Source organism: Heloderma suspectum, chromosome 14, assembly GCF_057233095.1.
Source record: "Heloderma suspectum isolate Gila_16-S chromosome 14, 16-S_ref, whole genome shotgun sequence".
NCBI classification, from domain to species: Eukaryota; Metazoa; Chordata; class Lepidosauria; order Squamata; family Helodermatidae; genus Heloderma; species Heloderma suspectum.
In genome coordinates, this window is record NC_139471.1 from 706,519 (window position 1) to 732,806 (window position 26,288).

The 26,288-nt window shown below is 52.4% G+C and overlaps 2 protein-coding genes across 3 annotated transcripts in view; one reads left to right on the plus strand and one right to left on the minus strand.

The window, feature by feature from the left end:
* Positions 1-11,332: 11,332 nt before the first annotated feature.
* The window catches only part of SARDH (sarcosine dehydrogenase), a 102,537-nt gene continuing 87,581 nt past the window's right edge, over positions 11,333-26,288 (minus strand). The window contains exon 22 of one of the 2 annotated variants that reach the window (XR_014785878.1): positions 11,333-11,449. The gene's annotated coding sequence lies outside the window, so the exon portion shown is untranslated. Of the gene's footprint in view, positions 11,450-11,484; positions 11,519-26,288 lie in introns of those variants that run through there. The other variant, XR_014785879.1, reaches the window with a different exon arrangement.
* Positions 25,505-26,288, plus strand: part of DBH (dopamine beta-hydroxylase) — a 45,964-nt gene continuing 45,180 nt past the window's right edge. The window contains exon 1 of the mRNA XM_084820902.1: positions 25,505-25,517. Within this exon, the coding sequence (XP_084677028.1) occupies positions 25,505-25,517 (13 nt within the window). The remainder of the gene's footprint in view (positions 25,518-26,288) is intronic.

Here is a 26,288-nt window from a genome sequence, read left to right on the forward strand (position 1 = left end):
TGGTGGTGGTGGTGTTTAACATGAAGCTCCACAGGGACACAGCCTGTGTCATTCCCCAGGCACAAGGACACCGCTGTGAAGTTCTCTGAAGACTCAAAAACCAGATGTCCGCTTTTGCCTGCCACTGCAAAGTTGGGACCTACAGCTCTGCTGGAGAAGCCAGCTGCTGTGCTCAGTCACCAGTGGTCCTGGCCAGGGCTGCTCTGGAGCTGAGCGCCTCCTTCCCAGCTAATCCAGAGTGCGCGAGAACCAAGGAGCCAAGCCGCCAAGGATAGTGAAGGTGGTGCCTGTGGAAGCTGCTGGTGCGGAATCTGTTCTCAAGGTGCCTCCGGTGCAGGAGTTCTTCCTCAGAGTAGAACATCTCTAGTAAGGCACTCCAAGAAGGGGAAATGCTTCCTCTCTTGATTTGGACACAGAAAGTGGCACAGAACATGGCATCTGGGATGCTCGAGGGAGCAAGGTGTTTGGATTATGGTACTCCTGTTCTGTATTGTTTACACTGACTGCCTGTTAGTTACCACGCCCAGTTCAAGGTGCTGGTGTTGGCCTCAAAAGACCACATGCACCTTACAACCCTGCCGGAGCATTAAGATCAGCATACTCTCTGGCCCAACCGCAACACCCATTAGGCTGGCAGGAAGACGGGTTGGGCTTTCTCAGTGGTGGCCCCACACCTTCGGAACTCCTTGCCCAGAGAGATGCATATGGCCTCAGAGCTGCTGGCTTTTTAAACAAGCCTGAAGACACGTTTATTCCAGTCTGTATTTGGTGCTTAAAAATCAGCAGCAGTTGTGGGGCTATGCATGCCTGATTGAAATTTGTAAGTTCGTGTATTTGTAATACTGTGCGCCACCTTGTAAGGGCAGCACGCCCTGAAAGGCGGGTTAAAAATCTTTCATAAAGAAATAAAAATATCAGGCCCTGCAGACAATACAGCAGTAGACATTTCAGGATTTGAGGGGACATTGACAAAAAAGATGTTCTGGTCACAGTAAAATGCCCTGAGAAGAAACCCTAATTATCACTGGTTTCCTTACCAGCCCATCAAGGAAAAGAAAATTCAAAATATGGTTCCTTACAGGATTCAGTGCTGTAAGAGGTGGAGCTGGTTTTAAAGGGATCAGGCAAATTCATGGGCAGGAGATGTCTGTCAATGGCTACTAGCCATAACAAAGCCTCCCCATATAGAGGCAGTATACCCCTGACTATCAGATGCTGGAGGGCTGTTGCCTTCATGTCCTGCTTTTACTTATTTTATGTTATTTATCTGAAATATGTTTATCCCTCTCATCAGCCAAAAAGGCTCCTGGAGCAGCTTAAATACTATCAGTGAAACAAGATGGTCCCTGTCCACAGGCTTACTATCTAAAAAGATTGTACACACAAGGGAAAAGGGCTGGGGAGGGAAGAGGGAAAAATTAAGTTGTCTTTCAGCAGGGCTGATGGGATGGGCCCACTTGCCGCTCTCGATTCCCTCAACCCAGCCTGCTGGGATGGCTGCTTTTGAGCTTAAAATGAGAACGGAGCACTCCCCAATGAAAAACTTGCCTCAGCCTTAAACTCACGAGGGCAGTTTAGTTCTCTCTGTTCTCTCAGCCCCCATTCTCCCACCTGGAATATCAGGGTAAAATCAGTTACCTACCTTACAGGGCTGTTGTAAGTATTACTGAGAAGGACTTTGATCAAGAATCACAGAAAAAGGCTGCCCATAAAAAGGAGAATGAGCAGAGGAATCCCCCCGCTCCCCAGCTGAGGAGATTCCCGACAGCCAAGGTGAACCCAGGATGGAACTCAGCCTGGCAAGCCAGATGGAAGCTGGAACGCACTGTCAGCACAAGCAAGTCGCTGCAGCCCCCGACGGTAATGCACACTGATGGGGGCCTGTTGAAGAGCACCAGGCGGGTAAGGCAAGGCGGCTGCTCCCCTTTCCCCACTTTGCAGCTTGGACCCAAACAGGCACTCAGCTGGGGCTGCTGCGACTGTGGCACAGCACGGTGCCGTTGCTGGGAAAGCCCATCCCCCTGCTGCCTGCTGCTGTGACAACTGCAGCCAAGCTCCAGACACAGCAGCAGCCCTTCTAGTGAAAATGCTCTGGCGCCACCCCTGCAAGGCCTGGCGCCACCACACCACGCTGTTTAGGGTGTATGAAACACTCACCCCCCCCACGTGCATACCTTTTCCCCATGTAGCTCACAGCTCTTTGCAGCTGCCATCTTCTCCTCCCTCTTTGCCGCTCAGAGGCATTTCTAAATTGTTCTTTTCGGGGGGGGGGGCGCAATCGCATGGTGCCTGTGAGGACCTCAGTGCCACGCCGCCAATCCGACCCAATGAGACGGCAGCAAAATTGCCAGGGGCCCCTCTCTGCCATGGCGCTCTCTGTGTTGCGTTGCAGGTGAAACGCCCATTGGCCTGGCACAGCAGTCTGGTTGCCACGGCCAGGGGGACGCAGCCCCACTTGTGCTGGGCAATACGCAGCACAGGTTGAATCATAGAATACTAGGGTTGGAAGGGGCTTATAAGACCACCGCGTCCAACCCCCTGCTCAATGCAGGAATCTAAGTTACAGCATCCCTGACAGATGGCTGTCCAGCCTCGCCTTGAATGCCTCCAGTGTGGGAGAGCCCACCACCTCCCTAGGTCATTCATTCCATTGTCGTATTGCTCTAACAGTCAGGAAGTTTTTCCTGATGTTCAGCTGGAATCTGCTGTCCTGTAACTTGAGCCGATTCTTCCGTGTCCTGCACTCTGGGATGATCGAGAAGAGACCCTGGCCTTCTTCTCTGTGACAACCTTTCAAGGACTTGAAAAGCGCAATCATATCTCCCCTCAGTCTTCTCTTCTCAAGGCTAAACATACCCAGTTCTTTCAGTCTCTCTTCATAGGGCTTTGTTTCCAGTCCCCTGATCATCTTTGTTGCCCTCCTCTGAATGCTCTCCAATTTGTCTACATCCTTCTCAAATTGTGGTGCCCAGAACTGGACACAGTACTCCAGAAGAGGCCTAACCAGTGCTGAATAGAGGGGAACTAGTACCTCCCGGGATTTGGAAGCGATGTGTCTATTAATGCAGCCCAAAATAGCATTTGCCTTTTTTGCAGCCACATCACATGGCTGGCACATATTCAGTTTGTGATCGACCACAATTCCAAGATCCTTCTCACTTGTAGTGTGGTTGAGCCAAGTATCGCCCATCTTGTAACTGTGCATTTGGTTTCTTTTTCCTAGGTGCAGAACTTGGCATTTATCCCTATTAAATGTCATTCTGTTGTTTTCTGCCCAGCGCTCCAGTCTATCAAGATCACTTTGAATTTTGTTTCTGTCTTCCAAAGTATTAGCTATCCCGCCCAATTTTGTGTCATCTGCAAATTTGATCAGCATTCCCCGCACCTCCTCCTCCAAGTCATTAATAAAATGGTGAGACAACAAGCCAGCTACAGCTGGGGTGAGAGGGCAAAAACCCGGTTCTCCCCTCCTTCCCCAGCTCTGCAAAGACCTGGTCCCCTTGTCAAACAGTCCCACCATCTCTTCTTCCCACAACTATGTGTTGCTGCTAATGTCCGAGTCACTGGGGACCTTAAAAACAAAGTGACAGGGCTCCCGCCGTCCCCAGTTGTCAGTTATATAATACCTGACCCCTTCCAGAGTATTCCTCCTCTTGCTGGAGAACACATCTCCACTGGGCAACAAAGCCCCCCACCAGATAAGAGTAAAAATAATAATCACATACTCTTTCGTGGAGATGAAAAGCCCCAAGAAAAGTCATTACTGCCTCCCATAAAAGCTTCTTGAATAACTGCCCAGCCTCTGGCTTGATCTCTCTCTCTCTCTCTCTCTCTCTCTCTCTCTCTCTCTCTCCCCCCCACCCCCATAAACACAACACACCCCATGGTCAAGTCTGCAGACTTCTTTGTTCTTATTTTAAACTTTGAGGGGAACAGTTAAAGCTGTTCTGATTAAAAGTAACCTTGAAAGTCCAATTATTCCTCTGTTGAGATTTTGCTCCTTTAAAATACATATATCTCTATATATGTATATATGGGCCTGACAGAGTCCTGTCAGGGCATTAATTCAATGTCAGCCCTTGGCCTGGGGTGAAAGGAGTTGTACTTGTTCTTTAAATCTGGGAGAAGGAGACAAGTGCTTCTGCCTTTGCTCCCGCCTGGCCTGAGCCCTTCCCTTTGGGGATTTGCCACGGTGAGATGTGGCAATGGCTCCTTGCTCAGAACACTGTTCAACAGGACCGGACACTGTGGTGGAGCATGAACTTCAGCAACGGCCGTGAGCCAGGATGGTGGAATGGGTCCCCCATGGAGAGAAGTACGGTCCCCCTCCATTCCAGAGGCAAGGGAGGCTGATCGGGGAAGAGCCGAGATATCCAAACGACCCCTGTGCTGAAAGGACTGCACTGGCTGCCCGTTTGCTACCAAGCTGAGTTCGAGGTTCTGTTGTTGACATAGAAAACCCTAAATAAATTGGGACCAGGAAACCCAGCGGACCATCAAACCCTGAGCTGCTCCAAGGAGGCCTGGTCGGTCACTCCACAACACACGGGATGTTGCCAGGCTGCCCTCCTCCAGGAACCTGGGGCTGTGAAAGGAACAAGCAGTCCATCACACTCCCACCCACAACCATTTTTCTTTTCCAGCAGACACTCCACATTGTGTGGCTACTGAGCATAACCAACCACAAGCACCTAGGAAGCTGCCTGAGGCAGAGTCAAACTTTCCTGGGTCCGCCTAGCCCAGTACTGTTGACACTGACTGGCAGCAGCGGCTCTGGGGATCGAACCAGGGACCTTCTGCCTGCAAATCCTCATTAAGGCGGGAGTGGGGTTGAGGGGGGGGACAGTCTTGTTTCACTGATTATATGTAAGCTGTTCCGGTGTGTGTGCGCGGGGCGCCGGCTGAGGAGTGGGATAAATATACTAAATTGTTAAATAAGACCCAGCACCTTGACTTGCACCTGAAAGGTAACTAGTAACCCATGAAGCCAACCTAATTTCAGGTGAAACAGAATGTCAAGACATTTTGAGAAGATTTGCAGCATCTCTCGTGGGTGTCTCGTTTCTCGCCCCAAACAAGTGAGCCACTTTGTCTCTGCCAACCCTTTGAGGGGCAGCGGCCGGCTCCTTTTCCAGATGTGATCAACACCTGCCTGATCAGGTCTCAGGGCAAAAATGCCTCTTGGCCGCATCAAAGCGGCAGGTTCCCCGCCCCCTTTCCCCCATCGCTCCTCCACTGCAGCCTGGGAAGAGCCGTCTGCCTGTTCCTCCAGAAAAGGGGGCCAGAGAATATCAGGCATGGGGAGCCATCCTAGAGGGCCGGCTCTTTGAGGGAAGGGGGGCGGGGGGAGGCTGCCCTCAGCCCCAGCAGGAGAAGCAGCTGCTTGCGTGCCTCTCTGTAGACACAGGACAGAGCCAAGACCAGCCCCTGCTCACGGCCGGTGCACTCCTTGTTCTGACAAGTGGCCGGGGGTGGGGGAGGCTGTGCAACCCCTCAGGATCACAACAGAGTGCTTCTTGGGAACAAACAGTAGGGGAGGAGGCAGGGCCAGGTGCGCTACTTTACAAAGGATAGTCCTCTCTTTGAAGGTGTCTTTGGTTTGTAGTCCAAGTCCGGTTTAAAGATGAAATGCCTTACGATGGGAGAGCAGCACGGCGCAGGGGCCTTACAGGGGCCCACCCATGGGCAGCCGTCCCTGGACAGCAGGCGGAGCAAGGCACACAGGGGCTGACCTGGCCACAGTCTTCCCCACTAGGATGAACAGTAGATCTATTTGAATTATAGTAATTTTCAAAATGTTTGCATCTCCACAGACACAGGAGCATATGCAAACGTTGTCCAAATCAGCCTCCTCTTTTCTGGGCAAGGCAGAAATGGCCACCCTCAGAAGAGGAGAAAGGGACGACCTGCAAAGTTGAGCAGGGGGATCCACGGCTGTCCTGTGTTTTTCTAACGCCACCCTCTTCTCAAGGGACGGTGCCTCCTGCAGACTTCTTTCAAAGACAAACCAGAACAGAGGCACCCCCAGGAGCAAAGTGCCAGGCAACTGGTGGCCCCCCTGGCCACCTCTGGAGGTCTCCACCCCGCCCCGCCCTGCTTTGGGCTCCCTCGTCCTTCCTCTCTGTGTGCCCTGAGCCAGGCTTGCCTTCAGCAGAGCTTTGGCCAGCAGTAACAAGTGAGGCCTCCCTGCTCAATGCCCCCTTATGGGATCCATGGGGGTAAAAGAAAAGCCAGAAGCCTTCCACCTCAGAAGCACATACAGAGAAGGGGAAAACAACAGCTATGGAGGACTCAGAAGACATTGATAGTCCAAACACGAATATAGACCTTTGGAAAAGAGAATGATCTCTGCAGCAAGCAAGCAAACATCTAACCCCAGAACCCTATTCATCCTTCCGCCCTCCTCTTTGCCGCAGCTACTCTTTAGTAGGACAGTGATTTGCATTGCTGTCAACCACCAGCAGCTATTCTAGCAGGTTGTATCGGAGGCAGATGAGAGAGGGGCTCCGAGACCACTCCACCAGCCCTGCTGAAAGAATGCCTCATTATTTTCCTCTTCCCTCCCCAACCCTGTTTCCTTGCATGCCGTATCTTTTTAGACTGCAAACCTGTGGGGGCTGGCACACTCTTGCTTAATTAATTGTTTGTACACTGCTTCAAGAGCCTTTTGCGGGGAGAAGCGTGATAAAAATACTTTAAGTAAATAAATAAAGAACTTAGAGCATGTGGAAGACCCCAGCACCCCTTCCTCTCTGAGAAGTCAGAGCTGGTCGCAGGACCAAAAGGAGGGAATGTGGCACTGAAAGCAGGTGTGGGACTGGCAAGAGGTAACCCCAGTCACCTGGGTCCAGTCATCACACGCATACACACACCCCTTTTGCCAGCTGTCCATTTAAATCATTGCCCCTATTTTGCCTTTGGAAGATTTCATCAGTGAATGAACACAGCAGGAGACCCTCCAGCTGTGCGGATGGACTGGGGAGGAATGGGGTGGTAAAATGAGGCACAACCATGTCCCTATTTTCTGGCATTACTACATTCCAGTTCCCTAAATCCCGATGGCCCAATTGGCATATTATGCAAACTCTGCTTCTTATGCAAAACTATAATTACTTTACTCCGATCATATGTAGAAAATGTACTTAAAAAAAGTTTTAAAACATCTTAAAATGCAGTGAATCCACAAGCAAATCAGTGTAGCATGAGATTTCTGCATGCAACTGCATGCTGGATTTGGGCTGTGGGGGAGTGGGGGCAATTGATCTAGGGTGACTTTTACCGTGACCCAAGGTGTGTTTTCAGCTGGGAAACCACCCCCAGCCAGCCAAAGCACAAAGACCTCGACAACATGGAGCTGTTTGGAAAACACAACTCTTTACATTAATGACACACGAGCAGTGCAGGAGTCAGCCCAGGAAATGTGCAGGATTAAACATTCAGTTAGTAACCCAGTAATACCCAAAGTGCATGTCAGGGCACATCAGCATGCTACAAGGAGGAAGAATCCATCAAATAATTGAAGGTTCCTGTGAGTGCAAAGCAAAGCGCCCATCCACAGAAGAGGGTGCCCTGCCGCACCTCTGCGTGATTCACTGGGGGAGGCATTCTGCCACACCTCTACTTTGGATGCAGTTGCATCATTCAGTCGCTACTACAGGATGTAGTGATGACCACCAAATTGGATGGCTTTAAAAGGAGGTTGGACAAACTCCTGGAGGAAAAGGCTATCGATGGCTACTAGTCCTGATGGCTCTGTGCTACCTCCAGTACCAGAGGCAGTGAGCCTATGTGCACCAGATCCTGAGGAACGTGGGCAGGAGGGTGCTGTGGCACTTGTGTCCTGCTTGTGGGTTCCTGGTCAATAGCTGGTTGGCCATTGTGTGAACAGAACGCTGCACTAGATGGACCTTTGGTCTGGTCCAGCAGGGCTCTTCTTATGTTCTTAATTACTCCTGATGCAAAGATGCAGCCCATTCACTCATCCTCAAAGGAGTCTGCCTGTTACATCTCTGCATGGGTCATTCCCCTGGGCTTGCCTCCATCCCATCTGGAGGCACCCCCAGGCCAGTGACTCATGCAGAAACACAAAAGGCAATGGGCTCCTCTGAAGGCAGGCAACATTTACTCTTGTGCAGTGTAAGACTGGAGTGCTGAACCTCTTTCAGCCCGAGGGCCAAACTCCATTCTGGATAAACTCTTGGGGGCCGCATGCCAGTGGTGGATAGGGCCAAAGACAAAAGGGGTGGGGCCAAAAGCACAAAAAATCCCAGCATGTTGTAGGTTCACCCTCTGCCAGTAACTCAGCCTTAGGTGAGACATTTCCACCTTTTCATAGAATCATAGAATAGTAGGGTTGGAAGGGGCCTACAAGGCCATCGAGTCCAACCCCCTACTCAATGCAGGAATACAAGTCAGAGCATCCCGGACAGATGGCTGTCCAGCCTCGTCTTGAATGCCTCCAGTCTGGGAGAGCCCACCACCTCCCCAGGCAATTGGTTCCATTGTCGTATTGCTCTAACAGTCAGGAAGTTTTTCCTGATGTTCAGCCGGAATCTGGCTTCCTGTAACTTGAGCCCATTATTCCGTGTCCTGCACTCTGGGATGATCAAGAAGAGATCCTGGCCTTCCTCTCTGTGACAACCCTTCAAGGACTTGAAGAGCGCTATCCTATCTCCCCTCAGTCTTCTCTTCTCAAAGCTCAACATGCCCAGTTCTTTCAGTCTCTCCTCATAGGGCTTTGTTTCCAGTCCCCTGATCATCTTTGTTGCCCTCCTCTGAACCCTCTCCAGTTTATCTGCATCCTTCTTAAAGTGTGGTACCCAGAACTGGACACAGTACTCCAGATTTGTCAAAAACAAGTCCTGCCAGACAAATCTGATCTCATTTTTTGATCAAGTAACCTCCCTTGTAGACCGTGGGAATGCTGTAGACATCATATACCTCAACTTCAGCAAAGCTTTCGACAAAGTGCCCCATGATATCCTGATGAGCAAACTAGCTCAAAGTGGGCTAGATGAAACAACAATCCGGTGGATCCACAGTTGGCTACAGAATTGGACTCAAAGAGTGCTCATCAATGGGACCTTCTCAAACTGGTGAGAGGTAACGAGCGGGGTACCGCAGGGCTCAGTCCTGGGCCCAGTGCTCTTCAACATTTTTATTAATCACTTGGAGGAGGAGGTGCAGGGAATGCTGATCAGATTTGCAGATGACACACAACTGGGTGGGATAGCTAATACTTTGGAAGACAGAAACAAAATTCAAAGTGTTCTGGATAGACTGGAGCGCTGGGCAGAAAACAACAGAATGACATTTAATAGGGATAAATGCCAAGTTCTGCACATAGGAAAAAGAAACCAAATGCACAGTTACAAAATGGGGGATACGTGGCTCAACAACACTACAAGCGAGAGGGATCTTGGAATTGTTGTCGATCACAAGCTGAACATGAGCCAACAATGTGATGTGGCTGCAAAAAAGGCAAATGCTCTTTTGGGCTGCATTAATAGACACATCGCTTCCAAATCCCGGGAAGTACTAGTTCCCCTCTACTCAGCACTGGGTAGGCCTCATCTGGAGTACTGTGTCCAGTTCTGGGCACCACACTTTAAGAAGGATGCAGACAAACTGGAGAGGGTTCAGAGGAGGGCAACAAAGATGATCAGGGGACTGGAAACAAAGCCCTATGAAGAGAGACTGAAAGAACTGGGCATGTTGAGCCTTGAGAAGAGAAGACTGAGGGGAGATAGGATAGCGCTCTTCAAGTCCTTGAAAGGTTGTCACAGAGAAGAAGGCCAGGATCTCTTCTTGATCATCCCAGAGTGCAGGACACGGAATAATGGGCTCAAGTTCCAGGAAGCCAGATTCCGGCTGAACGGAAAAACGTCCTGACTGTTAGAGCAATACGACAATGGAACCAATTGCCTGGGGAGGCGGTGGGCTCTCCCACCCTGGAGGCATTCAAGACGAGGCTGGACAGCCATCTTTCCGGGATGCTCTGGCTTGGATTCCTGCATTGAGCAGGGGGTTGGACTCGATGGCCTTGTAGGCCCCTTCCAACCCTACTATTCATAGAATCATAGAATAGTAGGGTTGGAAGGGGCCTACAAGGCCATCGAGTCCAACCCCCTGCTCAATGCAGGAATCCAAGTCAGAGCATCCCTGACAAATGGCTGTCCAGCCTCGTCTTGAAGGCCTCCAGTGTGGGAGAGCCCACCACCTCCCCAGGTAATTGGTTCCATTGCCGTATTGCTCTGACACTCAGGAAGTTTTTCCTGATGTTCAGTCGGAATCTGGCTTCCTGTAACTTGAGCCCATTATTCCGTGTCCTGCACTCTGGGATGATCAAGAAGAGATCCTGGCCTTCTTCTCTGTGACAACCTTTCAAGTACTTGAAGAGCGCTATCATATCTCCCCTCAGTCTTCTCTTCTCAAGGCTAAACATGCCCAGTTCTTTCAGTCTCTCTTCATAGGGCTTTGTTTCCAGTCCCCTGATCATCTTTGTTGCCCTCCTTTGAACCCTCTCCAGCTTGTCTGCATCCTTCTTAAAGTGTGGTGCCCAGAACTGGACACAGTACTCCAGATGAGGCCTAACCAGTGCTGAGTAGAGGGGAACTAGTACTTCCCGGGATTTGGAAGCGATGCTTCTATGAATGCAGCCCAAAAGAGCATTTGCCTTTTTTGCAGCCACATCACATTGTTGGCTCATATTCAGCTTGTGATCGACGACAATTCCAAGATCCTTCTCGCTCGTAGTGTGGTTGAGCCACGTATCCCCCATCTTGTAACTGTGCATTTGGTTTCTTTTTCCTAGGTGCAGAACTTGGCATTTGTCCCTATTAAATGTCATTCTGTTGTTTTCTGCCCAGCACTCCAGTCTATCCAGATCACTTTGAATTTTGTTTCTGTCTTCCAAAGTATTAGCTATCCCTCCCAATTTTGTGTCATCTGCAAATTTGATCAGCATTCCCTGCACCTCCTCCTCCAAGTCATTAATAAAAATATTGAAGAGCACTGGGCCCAGGACTGAGCCCTGCGGTACCCCACTCGTTACCTCTCCCCAGCTTGAGAAGGTCCCATTGATAAGCACTCTTTGAGTCCGATTCTGTAGCCAACTGTGGATCCACCGGATCATTGTTTCATCTAGCCCACTTCGAGCTAGTTTGCTCATCAGGATATCATGGGGCACTTTGTCGAAAGCTTTGCTGAAGTCGAGGTATATGATGTCTACAGCATTCCCACGGTCTACAAGGGAGGTGACTTGATCAAAAAATGAGATCAGATTTGTCTGGCAGGACTTGTTTTTGACAAATCCATGTTGGCTTCGAGTAATCACGGCATTGTTGTCAAGGTGCTTCCAGATGGATTGCTTTATGATCTGCTCCAGAATTTTCCCAGGGATTGATGTCAGACTGACTGGTCTGTAGTTCCCAGGTTCCTCCTTTTTACCCTTTTTGAAGATAGGGACAACGTTAGCCCTCCTCCAGTCATCTGGCACTTCCCCCGTCCTCCATGATTTCTCAAAGAGAATAGACAGCGGTTCTGAGAGTTCTTCTGCCAGCTCCTTTATGACTCTAGGATGCAGTTCATCTGGCCCTGGAGATTTGAACTCATTCAAAGTAATGAGGTGTTCCTTGACCATATGCCTGTCGATCTCAAGCTGCAATCCTGCCCCTTCAGCCTGTACTTGGCCTTTGCCAGGGGGGTCATAGACCCTCTTTTGGGAGAAGACTGAGCCAAAGTAGGAATTGAGCACCTCTGCCTTTTCTTTGTCCTCTGTTATCATTTTGCCATCCTTATTTAATAGCTGAACAACCATTTCTTTCCTCTGCCTTTTACTATGCACGTAGCTGAAGAAAGCCTTTTTGTTGTTTTTAGCATCCCTCGCTAACCTCACCTCGTTCTCCGCTTTAGCCTTCCTGACGCCATCCCTGCAATTCTGTGCTACCTGCCTGTACTCTTCCTTTGTTACTTGGCCTTCTTTCCACTTCCTATATGTGTCCTTTTTTGTTTTCAGGTCATCCCTAAGCTTTTTGTGAAGCCACATTGGCTTCTTCTGTTGTCTTCCACCTTTTCTTCTTGTTGGAATTGTTTGTGATTGTGCCTTGAGAATTTCCTTTTTTAAAAGTTCCCACCCATCTTGGACTCCTTTTCTCGCTAGCATTGCTTGCCATGGGACCTTACTGATCATTGTTCTGAGTTTATTAAAATCAGCTTTCCTAAAATCCAGGGTACGCGTTTGAGTACACTCGGCTTTTGCTTCCCTTAGAACCAAGAATTCAAGTACAACATGGTCGCTTTCCCCCATAGAATTCTATGATTCTAGATGAGGCCTACCCAGTGCTGAGTAGAGGGGAACTAGTACTTCCCGGGATTTGGAAGCGATGCTTCTATTAATGCAGCCCAAAAGAGCATTTGCCTTTTTTGCAGCCACATTACATTGTTGGCTCACATTCAGCTTGTGATCGACAACAATTCCAAGATCCTTCTCGCTTGTCATGTTGTTGAGCCACTTATCCCCCATCTTGTAACTGTGCATTTGATTTTTTCTTCCTAGGTGCAGAACTTGGCATTTATCCCTATTAAATGTCATTCTGTTGTTTTCTGCCCAGCACTCCAGTCTATCCAGATCACTTTGAATTTTGTTTCTGTGTTCCAAAGCATTAGCTATCCCGCCCAATTTTGTGTCAAAATTTTAGAGGGGAGGACTACACAAGTGTCAGGGAAGGGGGGCAGGGGAAGGGGGCATGGCCACCTGGGGACTTCCAGAGTGCTGGACTTGGCCCAGGGGTCTGAGCTTCCCCTCCCCTGTGATAAGCATAACCCCTTCCAGGAATGAGAGCAAAGCGTGTCCGGAAAGTGACAGTGCCCCGGCTAGAAGGCTGTTGGGTGTTCGAAAGCTTCATTTCGTGATGGAAGCCTTCCAGTCCAGCCCCATTTAACAGACAGTGAGTACAGCAGCTGAAACCTGAAACCCTACTTCCTCCTTGGCTAGCTAACATTCATTCAAACAAACGGGATGCCCATCTCATTGCAGCCCATCCTCCCCAGCAATAAAACCTAAGCAGGTGAATATGACATGCGTCTCCCACTTCCTTCCTCTGGCCAATGGTGTTTCTGGAGTCAGAAACAGCCCTCCATCAGTCGGTCTCCGGAATGGCAGAACAGTGGGTCTTCCCGAGCTCCAGAGCGACCTGCTCCCGGTCTCGCGCTCCCATCACAAGCCTGTTCAAACCCCGCATGGGGGGAGCCATGCCGCGCCTGAATCACAGCTGCAGGGCCTCTGCTGGTGGAACAATTAACCTCACAGGTGTAATCCACTCTCAAAAGCTCGTTTCGGGCCCCCCATGTGCTTTCAGAGCTGTTCCCCCTCGCGAAGCGGTGGCGGCGGGCCCACCTCCCGCCCCTCCGCGCGTGCGCCTTCTGTCCTCCCGTTTCAGAGCCTGGCCTCATCCTAGCCTGCTGCAGCAAACGCAATGGAGGGGCTTCGGCACCTTATGGACTACGACATTTATTCTGGCACGGTCTGCATCAGCAGTATGGTTTTTCTTTACAAAGGCGTAGCAATAACCAGTTGTGCATTTGCTCTAAAACTCCCATTCAGAAATGGGCTCCCAAGTATGAAGGAATTGACAGTGCTACGGAGGCTCTGGCCACACTCCCCAGTGCAACCTGCCTCCCCCTCCCCACCCCCAAGAGGTCACTGGCAACACTGCTGTCTGTCAGGCTGTCAGGGACAAAGGTGGACAAAGCAGCACAGTCCAAATGCCTCCGGGCCCACCTGTCGGAGACGCGGTTCTGTCTTGGTTCTGCCACCCCCAAGTTCCTGCGCTGTCTCTACTCAGGAGAGGATGCTATTCTGATGTCAGAAGTTGGACTCCAGTCTGCCGTGGATCAAGGCATTCAGGAGATCTCACCGCCATATTCTAGGCTAAGGAAAGGACTACTAGGAAGCCAGCCAGCTAGCCAGGCCAGTAAGGGAGCTTCTCCAGAGCAAACAGAGCCTGTAAAAGCTTCCAGGTCAAGATGTGCTCACTAGCTGACCTGGCTCAGCAAAGAGTCCCTCAGCAGCAGGGGTCGAAGGGACTGCACGTTACTGTTCCACAGCAGTTGCACAAGCAGAACACAGAGCCTGTAATCTCATTTGGGAGTATTTGTTGCAAGCTTCCCTTACTGCTGCTTGCCTTTGAAAACAACATCCTCATTTTTCTTAAGAGCAACTTTGCTTGGCTATTTAGCCCAGAATTCTGTTTCCAAGAGTGGACAGCCTAATGCCTCAGGGAAGACCACAAGTACGAGGACAGACGTCACAGGCCGCATAGCTGGTTGCCACACCGTGCCCCCTGCCCCAACAAGCAGTCTTGAAAGATATACTGCCTTGTTTCACAGAGATTCCATCTTGTTATCCTGACTAACTGCTCTAGAATAAAGCCTCATCCTCCATGAATTTGTCTACCACCACCTTAATGGCATGTAAGTCACTGGTCCATATCACCACATCCTGAGGTGGAAAATTCCATAAATGACAGGTGCCTTGTGTGAAAAATTTGCTGCCAATCACTTTCAACGGATGACCCTGAGTTTTGGTATTATGGGAGAGAGCAAGAAGCTTTTCCCTACTTAGGGCTGCTGCATTTTTGTTGCTTTATAAGCCTCTCTGTGCAAGTGCCACTTGGTTCCAAGCACCTGGAGTTCTGAAACAGGCAATGATCCCAAGGTTCACTAGGATCACCACCGGAGCAGTTAGTGCTGTAGCGGTGGAGTCTTGGACTGGGGCTTGGGAGATCTGGGTTCTATTCCCCACTCGGCCATGAGGCTCACCAGTCAATGCCTCTCAGCCTCGCCTACCTCACAGGGTTGCTGTGCACATAAAACGAAGAGGAGGAGGGCTGTCTAAGCTGCCTCGAGTTCCTTGGAGGAAAAAACGTAACAATGCGGAAGCGTGGCCCTCGGAGGCTGCGTCCCCACGCACGGGGAAAAACCTGTGTTTGGAGGAGCCCCAGGGAACAGCAGCTGTGGGGGGGCTTCTTCGGGGGACGCGCGGGCCTCGCGGGAGTTCTAGAGAACCCGGGAGCTCCCCTGGAAAAACGGTGCTATGGCGCTTGCCCGCCTCGAGCACCACTTCCTTGGCGGAAAGGCGGGCGGTGCACCTGAGGAATCGCTCCATCGGCGGTCCGGGGCAGCGAGCCCGGCCATGCGGAGGCGGCGGCGGGCGCAAAGCGCTCTCCTTCCAGGCCGCGCCCGCTCCCCCGCTCGTCCTCCGACCCCCGCCAAAGCCAGGGCGCGAAACGGAGTCTCGGGAGGCCGCGGAAGCAGCCGCAGAGCGCCCCAACGCCCGCGCGGAAGAGGCGGCGGCTGCGCTGGCCGGGCAGCGGGGGCCCCCGGCCGGAAAGGGCAGCCGACGGCGTGCGGGCCCTTCCCCCGCCCTCCGCGCCCCCGGGCTTACCTTCGAGACTGGGATGGCCGCGGGGGCGCCTGGCTTCCCGTCCTCCCGCTCCCGTCAGGCGAGGCGCTCGTCTGGCGAAGCCTCCGGGGTCGCGGGCATCAGCAGGCGGAGGGGCCCGCGGCGTCCGCGCTCCTCCCCAGGCGCGGCGGAAGGGGCTCCCGGCCGTGCGCCCCTCGCCAGCCCGGCGCGCGGCGCCTGCCTACTCCCGCCGCTCGCCCCAGCTGAGCCGCGGCGGCCTGCGGCGCATCCCGCGGCGGCTCCCCGCCCCGGGCCCGCGAGCACGACGGAGGCGCGCGCCAAGGCCCCCGGCAAGGCGCAGCGGCGCCGGTGCGGGATGCGGCGCCTGCCGGCCGCGGTCAGCGAGCGAGCGAGCGAGCGGCGCGCAGGGCTGGGCGACTGCGGCGGCGGAGGGGGCGCTGGCTCCTGCCGCCGAGCGGGGCGCGCGCAGGCGCGCGTGCGCGATCCTCCGTCTGGCCGCGGGATGGGGAGGAGGCGTGCGCGGGCGCGCGGATCGCGAGCAGCGGCAGCCGGAGGCGGCGGCGCTGGGGCGACCTCCGCGCGCCTTGCGGGCTGCGCGCCGGAGAGGGAGGCCGGCGGAGCTGCGCGGAAGGGGCCGCGTCTCCGGCAGCCGCAGGGCGGAGGGGAGAGAATCCGCAGGCGCGCCACTGCCGCGCGGCGCTCCTCCTCCTCGGCCGGGCCTGGCGGGGCTTGCCCTTCCCTTTCTGCCCGTGAGGTTGGGCTTGCCAGCGGGGGCTGGGCGGGAACGACGAAGCCGCGCGAAGCAGCCGCGCCGGGGGGGGCGCAGCCCGAGCGGAGAGGTCCCCCCGCACCGCCGAGCAGTACTCCGCGCGCGCAGCTGGGCCAGAGGGCAGCCTTCCCCCGCGGGGGGCTCCAGATGTTCTGGGCTACAGCGCCAGTCAGCCCAGCCAGCAGAGCCAATGGCCAGGGATGCTGGGAGCCGTGGTCCAAGCCCTCCGGAGGGGGGTGCGAGGAGGCTGAGCCAGGCAGCCGCGTAGTGGAGCCAGATGCAAAGCCAGCATCCCTCGCCCAAGAGCCTCAAGAAAGCTCCCCCGCCACGCGCCCCGCTGGAGATGCTGCTTATCCCGGGAGCGCCCCCCCCCCGCCGTTCCTCCGGGTCTCTTCGCGGCCGCTGGCGCTGCTCCCCACCCTCCATTGTGTCAGGTTGCATCATTGGCCCCCAGGCCTTCCTCCGAGAGTGGGTCGCGCCGGGGCAGGCTCCCGCTCGGGCCGCAGCTTCAGTGGCCTGGGCCAGGGCTCTAGCTCAGGGAGGGAGAACCTCAGGTCGGGGACAAATCCAGCCCGCTGGGTTTCCCCAGAAGGCCACGCCCCTTTCCCCAGCCCCCAGTCTCTTGCGGGTTCCCCAGCTTTTGTGCATTCCCACCCCCAACCCCCTTCTAGAAGTTGAAATGGGTCTCCGGGGCTGAATGACTGGCAGAGAGAGCTTTAAGCTAGACTGGGTTGGAATTTTTGGCCTCACCCCCTTTGGCCAATGCAGCCCTCTGGAGACCTTCTCCGAAATGGAATCTCCTCCCCCCACCCGCGCCGAAAAAGGTTCTGCACCCCTGGTATAGCTCCGTAAGCCAGACCTGGTGAGCCTTCAGTCCATCCCCAGGCCAGGAATGCTATAGAACAATTCCTCATATCTACATTCTGCCTGGCTGCAGTCTGACGCTTTATGACTTGACATCAATGGGAATAATTCCTCCTCCTTTACAGCAATTTTGCTAAAGAGTATTTCAAACAGTGACACTTATTACCGCAACACTTACTGGCTTAATCTACAAAGATGGGAGCAGTTGCGTTTAATTAATTAATCCCTCAGTAAACCAATTACCACCTCTGTCAGATTTCCACACGTTTTGCAAGAGATGCTCCAGTGGGGAGAGAGAGACGAAGCCAGGCCTTGCTCAGCTCAAGGCAAGAAGAGGGGAAAAGGCCATTTTCAACAGGAAGGGTCTGCTTGATTTGCCTGTTCTTACTGCCTCACCAGTCAGTATCTATCAAAGTTCCCTCTGCTATCTTTAATGCTGGGGCAAGGCTGCCAATAAATAAATAAAACAAATTGTTAAGAAAATAGCAACTTGTTCTTATGATCTCAGAATCAGGCTGCCAACATTTCTATTCCTCCTGGCTCCTGGGCCCCCTAAACAGCAGCAATAGCCACTGCTGCTGATTCTCTATCTTGGGAATAACTCTAACCCAGTGGGGCAGGTAGGACTGGACCTTTGGGCCAAGGTCGAGGGGCCCTGCAGCCCCCCCCCATGACCAAGCAGAGACCAACAGGTGAAGAAGCATCAGAAGCAGACTCCATTTTATACCTGCAGTCATGATGCTGCTGTGATTTAAGTGAGTTTAAAATGCAGAACTGCACATGCTCAGAGTATCTTTAAAAAAAGGAGAAGAGAAATCACGGTTGGCAAACAGTTGTGTTGTTCTAACATATCACAGTTGTAGAAGCTGTTGTAAAGCATGGATTGACTGGAGTGAGGAAAGAGAAATGTGAGTTGTGAGCTTCACAATGGATGGCCATTTAAAGCGGAACCCTGTAAACTAATGAAGTGCAGGATCTAAAATTAACTAGCTGTACCACTGCGTTAACTCACACTGATTTTTAAAAAAGAACCTCCTGGTTACAGCTACAGGATCAGGTCAGGTCATTTTTTTCTAGGCAGTTGGCAACTTCCAATCGGCGTGAAGAAGATGTTCAGTCCAGACCCACCACTTGGATGGGTTGGATGGATGCTGTGATTCTATCAGAGCACTGCACGGGGAGGGAGGCGGGGTATGGTGTGTGTTAGTTTTGTAGAAAGCCACTTTCCTGAGAATCCCTTCTTTCATGACTCCCCCTCCCCACTCACAGTTCTAGTCCTCCTTGCTGTGAAGCTTGGCTTGACAGTTGCGTGGCAATGTTCCGTAAGATCTCAGAAGCCTGCTGACAGACAGATGAAGGTTTTCAGCAGCCAGGGTGCCTGCAGAGCCCTCTGCTGCCAAGCCACAAGCCAAGGCAGCAAGGTGCTTCCAGATGGACAGCCTCAAGGGTGCAGCTGCTGCTCAAAAGGCCTCCTGCAGCTCTTCCATCTTGCCCTCCTCAACACATATTTTTGCAGAGAGAAAAAAGGTGGAAGGAACTGTGGGAACAGATGGGAGGGCTACAAATGGAGGATGGCAATGTCTGGACCTCCCATGAAATTCCATGAACGGGGCAGGGCGATTGTGCAATAAAACCTGCATCTGGAACGCCTCTCCTTGCATGCCGAAAGCTAATGTCGCTTTCTCCTAGCATGCTAGTCTTCTATGTACATGGAGCTTTTTTTCAGGGAGTAGCACTGGAAAATAGAAACTTCTGCCTGCAACCTGAAGGGATACAGTTCAGGAAAACTTTCAGCACTTGATTCTACTTCATGTCTTTTATGCAAAATGAGGCAAATGGCAAAAAGTCTCCTAAATGCAGTGACTTCTATGGGCTATAGAATTTGTGTATGCAGAATTTCTTTTTTTTGTACCCACAGAGGTTGAAGGTTTCTCAGCCTCTCTTTAGAACTCAGCTTACACTACAAGGATGGCGGAAGCACCCCACCCCACCCCCCAAACACACAGATTTCATATTTGTTGGAGCCCACCACAAGCTGTGTTGCAGCAGCAGAACATGTGACATTCTGCACAAGGAGTGGCTGTCCCACTCGGGGTCTTCTCTGCAGCAGAGAGACAGCAAGATCACTGCTTGGGCAGTTAAACTGGGACTAGTAGGTGGAGAGATTTGTGCTCCCTCTGTGACATGCGCTATAAAGAGTTACCAGTCCCCGAGTTCCTTGTGCAAAGCTCAGTTCCTGCTCCCTGCCTGAAAGAAGACTCCAATTCTTCAATGGACAGGTGCTCTGCTGGGACTGCCAAGGGAAGGGCAAATTGCCCTTCAGCCTCATCTGTTGGCCACATGAACAAGAGCCTCATTCAAACAAGAACAGCAGCAGGGGGATATCAGCGACCCCAAAGTGTACTTCAAAGCCTGCTCAGAGCTCACTGCCTTGTTCCGCCTTGAAAAAAACTGCTCTCCATTCTCTTCCTTTTCCTTCCACTCGCCATTTCCCTTGTTGTGTCATCTCATTTTAAATTTAGAAGCCTGAGGACAGGGTCTCTCTCTCTCTCTCTTTGATGTGAGCTGCTTTGGGAGACAAGAATGGTCTGAAAGGTGGGATAAAAATGCAGTAAAGACATAAATAGGCAGGAGGGAGGGACAGCGCACCATAATAATCAGGGACATTGATCCCATGAATACTGGGAGCCAGAGCTTCTTGTAGGACTTACAGGCTCAAAATATATGTTTGAAAAGGTGTAGTTCACCCCTCCACCCCCCCTCCACCCCCCACACACCTGTACTACCATGTCTAGCTATAAATACAAATCAGGCAGCCAGAAATGGAAGGAAGTTAAACAAAGGGAACTCAAAGAAGCCCAAGGATACCAAGCAATCCCCCAGATTTTCAGACCAGGCCTTTCTGCAGTCTGGTTCTGGCAATATGCTAACTAGGGAAGCTGGTGGACAAAAACAAGATGAAAACAATCTCAGTGTAGAGATTTTGTCTGTCTGTGGCAACTGGTGATGATGAAGAAAAGCTGCCAGATGCTTCGTGCAGCCCCAGTCTCTTGCTTTCAGAAGACAGTCAAGCAAGATCACCATCACGCCACCACATTCAGAAGAAGGCTCACAAAAGGCAGGACAGAGGCATGCTCCGCTGCTGGATTTCTGTGGGTTTTTAAACATCCGGGCTTGTGATTGGTGCAAACTAGCGCTTTTCAAAAGCTGCACGCATTCTGCTATTTGGCGAGAACAGTTAAGCCACCGTACAATTTTGTCTGCTAAGTGTGAACTTCCAAGAGAAATTTACTGTAAGGAGATAATTTCCGCAATGAAAAAGGCCAGAAAAATAAAGGTTTAAAGTCAGTTGGTCTGTTTATAAAATCTGTTGGCCTGTCAGCATGAAAAAAACAAAAACATCCAAACATCCACAGGACAGTGCTCTTCTTGGGACCAACCCCCAGATTACAACATTCTTGGTGAGCTTTGTAGGATTCTTCTTCAGGGTAGATGCTGTGTTAAAAACAGCAAAAAAAGAAGGTGTTTTGGAACACCGTAGAAAAGCCCCCGTATCAGCCGTGGTATAATTTCAGAAACTAGAAAATGTGATTTCAGAATTTAAATAGAAAGTCATGAAACTGCAGGTACGGGATAGGATTGTGCCATTTGTGTTGGAGGGGTGCCACGTTACATGTTCATACTGGGCCCAGAAAAATGATGCTCGGGCCCTGGGTGAGAATGAAGACAAATACGGCAAAAGTCACCTTTTCCTCACACCCTGAGCAGGAGGAGTTCTTGTTCATATTCAGATGTGATTGCACACTTCCTTTCATTATCTCAACAAGCCACCTATAAGGAGGTTTGATACCATGCACATTTGCAAGATTAAGATTTTTTAAAAGCGGATGAGAGAAATTGTGATCAGTAGATGGGGAATAGGGATAAAGTATGTATATTTCTATCCCAGTCTTCCTTGCAAGGAGCCCAGGGTGGGTAACAACCCATATAAAAACAACATGACACAGGAACACCATTAAAACTATAACTCTAAAATTACAAATGCACAATTGAATACAATGAAACCATCACTACAGCACCAGAAGAAGAAACGCGTACACCATAAAATCTTGTACAAATAAATACATCTTTAATTGGTGCCTGAATGAAAACAGCAAATCTCTACTGGAAGGGAGTCAAGGTGCTACCACCAAGAAGGCTCTGTCACATGCGGTAGCCTCATAGGCCATATCCCTCAGGGCACCACAATATATACGCTAGGAGGCAGAGCTAAAATGACTTTCTGAGGTGAATTTGGCGGTTCCTTGCACTGCTTGGTTGAAACAGTGTGGACTTTCCAGGAGCTGGAAAGTTTTGATAAGACCATGAATTTCAGGGGGAGGGGGGGTCCAGTTGGGGTGGGGGCTGGTCTGGTGCAGAAATTCTCCACGCAAGGGGGTGAGAGACATTCAGGACTCAAATGACCATCAAATTTCACCTCCAGAAAAATGTTGAGGTGGCTTCGAGGTTCTTGCTTGGGCAGAATGTCAAGGGACTGCAGCCGCGGGAGTTTTGATTGGGCGGCTTCCTCGTGTTCCTCAAGCCAAAGTGGGCTAAGGAAGGATATGGGGAGATCAGCCTAGGAGGAGCTGGCTGGGGAATCATGGAACTCAACAGCCATATCAGAAGCTGAATTTAGAGTTTGCTATTTTGGGGAGATGATTAAAGGGATATTTATTTACAGCCGTTTTGACACCTCAGTTCCATGGCAACCAGTAGACCACCAGAAGAAGGGGGGAACTGGCCTCCCAAGACTGCCCCTCATTCCTGGCTGTATTTCAGCAATGCTCAGCAACATCTGCTGGTCCAAGATGCCCCACCTCAAGGCCAGCCAATGGGCGTATACCAAAGAGAAGATAAAAGCCCAGAGAGACCGAGGAAAGCAAATTCCGGCCAGTCACATTCTGTCACTGGGCGACGGTGCCACAGTGGCTCAGAGCTGCCATTCACATGTGGCCCTGATATGGAGGTTCTGCACACCGTGGGGCACAGGGAGCGACCCCCAAAGAGATGTCCAGCCAGGGGCAGGTGTTGCTCCTCCTGGTCTCGTCTTGCCCACAGCCTCTGCTCCCCAGCTCAGCAGCCCTTCTCTGCTCCTTTTCCCTTGTTGCCCCTTAGGCTTGGAACTCCCTCCCAGGAGGCTTGCATGGAGCGCCACCTCCAAGCCCACCCGTCTTTTCCCATGAAGCCATGGACCCAGCTCTGTGGTCCCTGCACCACACCAAACCAAAGCCTAAACAAGGGTAACCCTTCCCTCACTATCCAGGCTCCGATGGTAATGCTCTTGTGCCAGGACCTGCGTTTCTGCTTATGTTGCTCTGCAGATTAGTGGTGAGCAACCTCCAATTCCACCCACCCCAAGAACCCACCAGGGGCTGCACCCCTGCAGCCCCCCCCCCCACCAGATTTGCCAAATTCAAAACAAGAGCAAGCTGGCTGCTCTTTCCCGCAGTGCCAGCACAAGGCTCAGTGTCAGGGTCAAACCACAGCCTGTTTTCCTGGAAACTGGGTGAAATTGCCCCCGTTTGTCTGCTGCAGCACCAAACAGGGTGGTGGTCGCAGGGAGAGTAGAGGCTGCGGAAAGGCCGGGCTTGCAGCCTGCATGTCACCTGGCCTTGGTGGAGATGGATGCTGGTCTCACCATGCAGAACATGCGCCGATGATGCTCTGGCCACTCAGACAAACCTCTGGCAGCTTCCCAGGAATGCTTCGCTGTGAGGATGAGCCAAGGCAAGCATTCCTCACACTTCGGAAGCCACGCAGGCTGCTCCTCCCCCTCCGCCCCACCGCCGCTGCCTGGGCCGGAGCGAGAGGCAGGGGGACCAGCAGGGTGCATTGGGGAAGAGGAGGAGCCACTCCAGGCGGCTCTGGTCTGGTCGGTGGGCCCCCGCTGGGGTGTTGGCCCTCGGCAGGGGCCCCACCATGCTGACCTTTGGCACCAGCCCTGACCTCAATCATTGTACACCCTCCGTGGGCCCCTCCCTCGGTGAGTCCGCCTTCTCGCCGCCGGGGTCACCAGCGGCTCTGCTCCTCCTCCTCTTCCTCATCATGGCTCCCGCTTGCTGGCTCGACAGCCAAGGAGCCAAGAGCCAGGCAGGTGGGACCCTCTGCTGCTGCTCCTCCTCGCCTCCACTGTTGCCTGGGCCAGAGTGAGAGGCAGGGGAACAAGCCAGTTGCAACGGCAAAGAGGGGGAGCCACTCCAAGGGGCTCTTGCCAGTGGGACCTGGCTGGGGCGGGGGTCCTTGGCAGGTGCCCAAACACGCCAACTCTTAACACCGCCTTTGGGGGTAGTCAGATGCATCCGGTCTGCAGTACTTCAGCCCGCAGGTGGGTGCTTTCATGACAGAATGCTCATCTGGGCAAAATAATTCTCTGCACAGAGCATTCTCTGCTAGTGCATCAGGGAGAATGCTCGATTAGAACCTTTTCCCTAATGTGCCACTTTTTCTGCGTGGAGGTAATTTCTTTGTACAGAGAAGCATTGTGTTATGGGGGTCCTCTCCTTCAGCCTGAAGTGGTACAATCCAAGCATTTGTTGACCCCCTCACCTGATGTTTACATGAAGTGGGCTTCCATCTACTGGGTCTCTGCTTTCTCAAGGGAAGGATCTGGCATAATTTGGGCCTGTGATGCCAGGAAATATGAACTGAAATCTGGATAATCAGAAGGCATTTTAGATCAGAGGGCCTTTGAGATGTGCGGATTTGTGGTGTATTAAAGGATTATTCAAATTTCCTTTATGCAAATATGGCCATGAACATTGCAAGCAGAGGGTCATAAAAACATTTTATGGTGCTCTCCTAGAGAGCTTTAGCATCCATTGAATTGGATGGCAACATCTTGCCCATGAGCATGAATGAATCCCCAAATCCAGCCCAGCTGGGCCATAACAAGAGGAAGCAGAAGGCAGAGAAGCCCAAGCTGTGCTAAGAAGGCCCCTCCCCTTTGCCCTCAAGCCCCCCTACCCCCACCCCTCTTTGCTTTCATGGCTCCTTAGGAACACAGAGGCCAAGACAGCGGCTCTGAGGCAGTGAATGAAAGACCATCCCCAAATGCAGTGGCCACTTAGGAATCGCCCGAAATGAGAGGAAATACCATTCCTAAAATGTGTGTGTGTGTGTGGGGGGACACAAAAGAGGACAGCAACTGACAGAAAGCTTGCATGGGCCCATGTGTACATACAGGTGCCAATGTAGAAATAATTATCCTTCAAACAGAAGCGCAGTTGTCCACCAGTCCAAGACTGACCAGGAACACCCCTGTGTGCCAGCTGGCGGAGTCTGCTGTGAACTGGTGATGGGCGAGAAGGGTTCTGATGGGTCTTTATCTTTACACTGGGCTTGGACAGGACAGCCCTACAAATCGGGGACAGTGTTCTGTAGAAGAGGACACATGACCCCCTATCGTTCCAAACCTCCTGAGATCGGCTGGGGCACCAGCTCTTTTCCTCCTGGTGGAAACAGGGGCTGCCCTTTGTGTTTGCCTTAAATGTACCTTGGCCAGTTCAGGAGCTGTGCTGTGACCCCTTGGCATTTGCCCCGGGTCAGCCGGTGCCTGGTGTCCTTCCTGCCTCTGGCCTGCCACTGCCCCTGTCCCTGCCTCATGTCCGGTCTCTCACCCCTGGCCATGTGGCTCCCCCTCCCTCCTGCCCCACCACGCACGGTCTGACTCAGGCTCTGCCTAACCTGATCAGCATCCCAGCAAATTCAATCAGGACATTCAAGTGCAGGACGCAAACATCTCACGGTGAATGTCAGAGGCCCTGCGGCAGTGGTAGCAGCGCTTCCCGAGGCACGCGGCCCATCTTTGGTGCAGCAGATGGAGGCCTGTCTCTCTCTCGCTGTCCCTCTGCTTTTCGCCTCCTCCTCCAATTTAATTTAAACATAATGCCAGTTATCTCTTTGATCGTGGCTCTGAGGGTTGCTGCCTGCGCTAATCCCTAATTTAGTGCATCAATGGTGTGTTTTTTTAAAAACAGCTACTTGTAAGTCACATTTTCTTTCTCGGTTTTCAGTTTCACAAAGGATGCTTTGCCTCTTTCCGGCGTGATATGCCTGAAGATTCCACTTTCTCAAGGTCTCCGGGACAAACATCTTCAAGAATTGATTCCAAGCCATTGTGAGATCTGTCTGATCTCTCTCTAAGGAATGAAGTCCCCCATCCACTCAGGGGGCTAAAAGACACACTCACCATTTCCATACACAAAAAGTGGGGAGGGGAAAAGCTTGATGAGGCACGGTGAGAGGGTTCCTGCTGTTTGTCTGTTCTGCTGGAGTTCATTGCCTTCAAGGGATGCATGGCAGGCAGACATTCCATAGGCAAGGCTTCCTCTGGGGCAGAGATAGTGGGTCTGGTGGGGATTGGCACCTGCAGAGCTTCAGCCTTGCACAGCAGAGATGCTGGTGCCATGCGGCTGCCATGTTTGCGGTTGTGGCAATTGCCGCTGTGCAAGAAGCTGGCTGCTGGTGGGGCACTCCAGAACACCCGCCCTGCCCCTCCTGGCTTGCTGGGAGGAAAAGGCTGCCTTCCCTTTCTGCTCCTTTCAGCAGGAGGAAGGGAGCAACAGCACAGGCGCTGCCCGGACTGTTGGCTGGCCAAGAAAACGTGGGCATGGCAGTGGGTGGCATTGTGAGCTGGGCGGGATGCTGGTGGCAGTGCAGGGGCAGCCAAGGCCCCTGGCACCGATCTGCTGCGGCCCCCAGCCTGGCGCCTGAGGTGAGGCCCTCGCCCTGCCTCGTGAGAAAGCTGGCCCTGCACACTGTACAAGAGGACACAAGAAGGGCCTGCCCACGACATCAGGGCTGCTAAGCCTCTTTCAACCCAAGGCCAAAATCCGTCTTGGGGGCCACCTGACAGTGGTGGGTGGGGCCAGAGGCAAAAGGGGCATGGCCCCAAACACCAGCATCTTGAAGCTTCCAGCTCTTCCTGCCAGTGGAGAGAGGCATTTCCACCTTGTAGGACAGGGATAACCTGCACAAAAGCCAGGAAACCATCAGGAAAGGTGCCCTGGGGGCCTGGATTGGGACCCCAGGTGGCCAGATCCAGCCCGCGGCCTGACGGTCAACACTCCTCCACTGCGTCCTCAGGCCAAGATGCCAGTGTGCAGAGGGCTCAGACCCCAAGCCTCACGCTTAGAGCCTGGGGGGAGCCGTCTGCCAGTGTGATGGGCCGGAGGTCCAGGAAGACGTGGC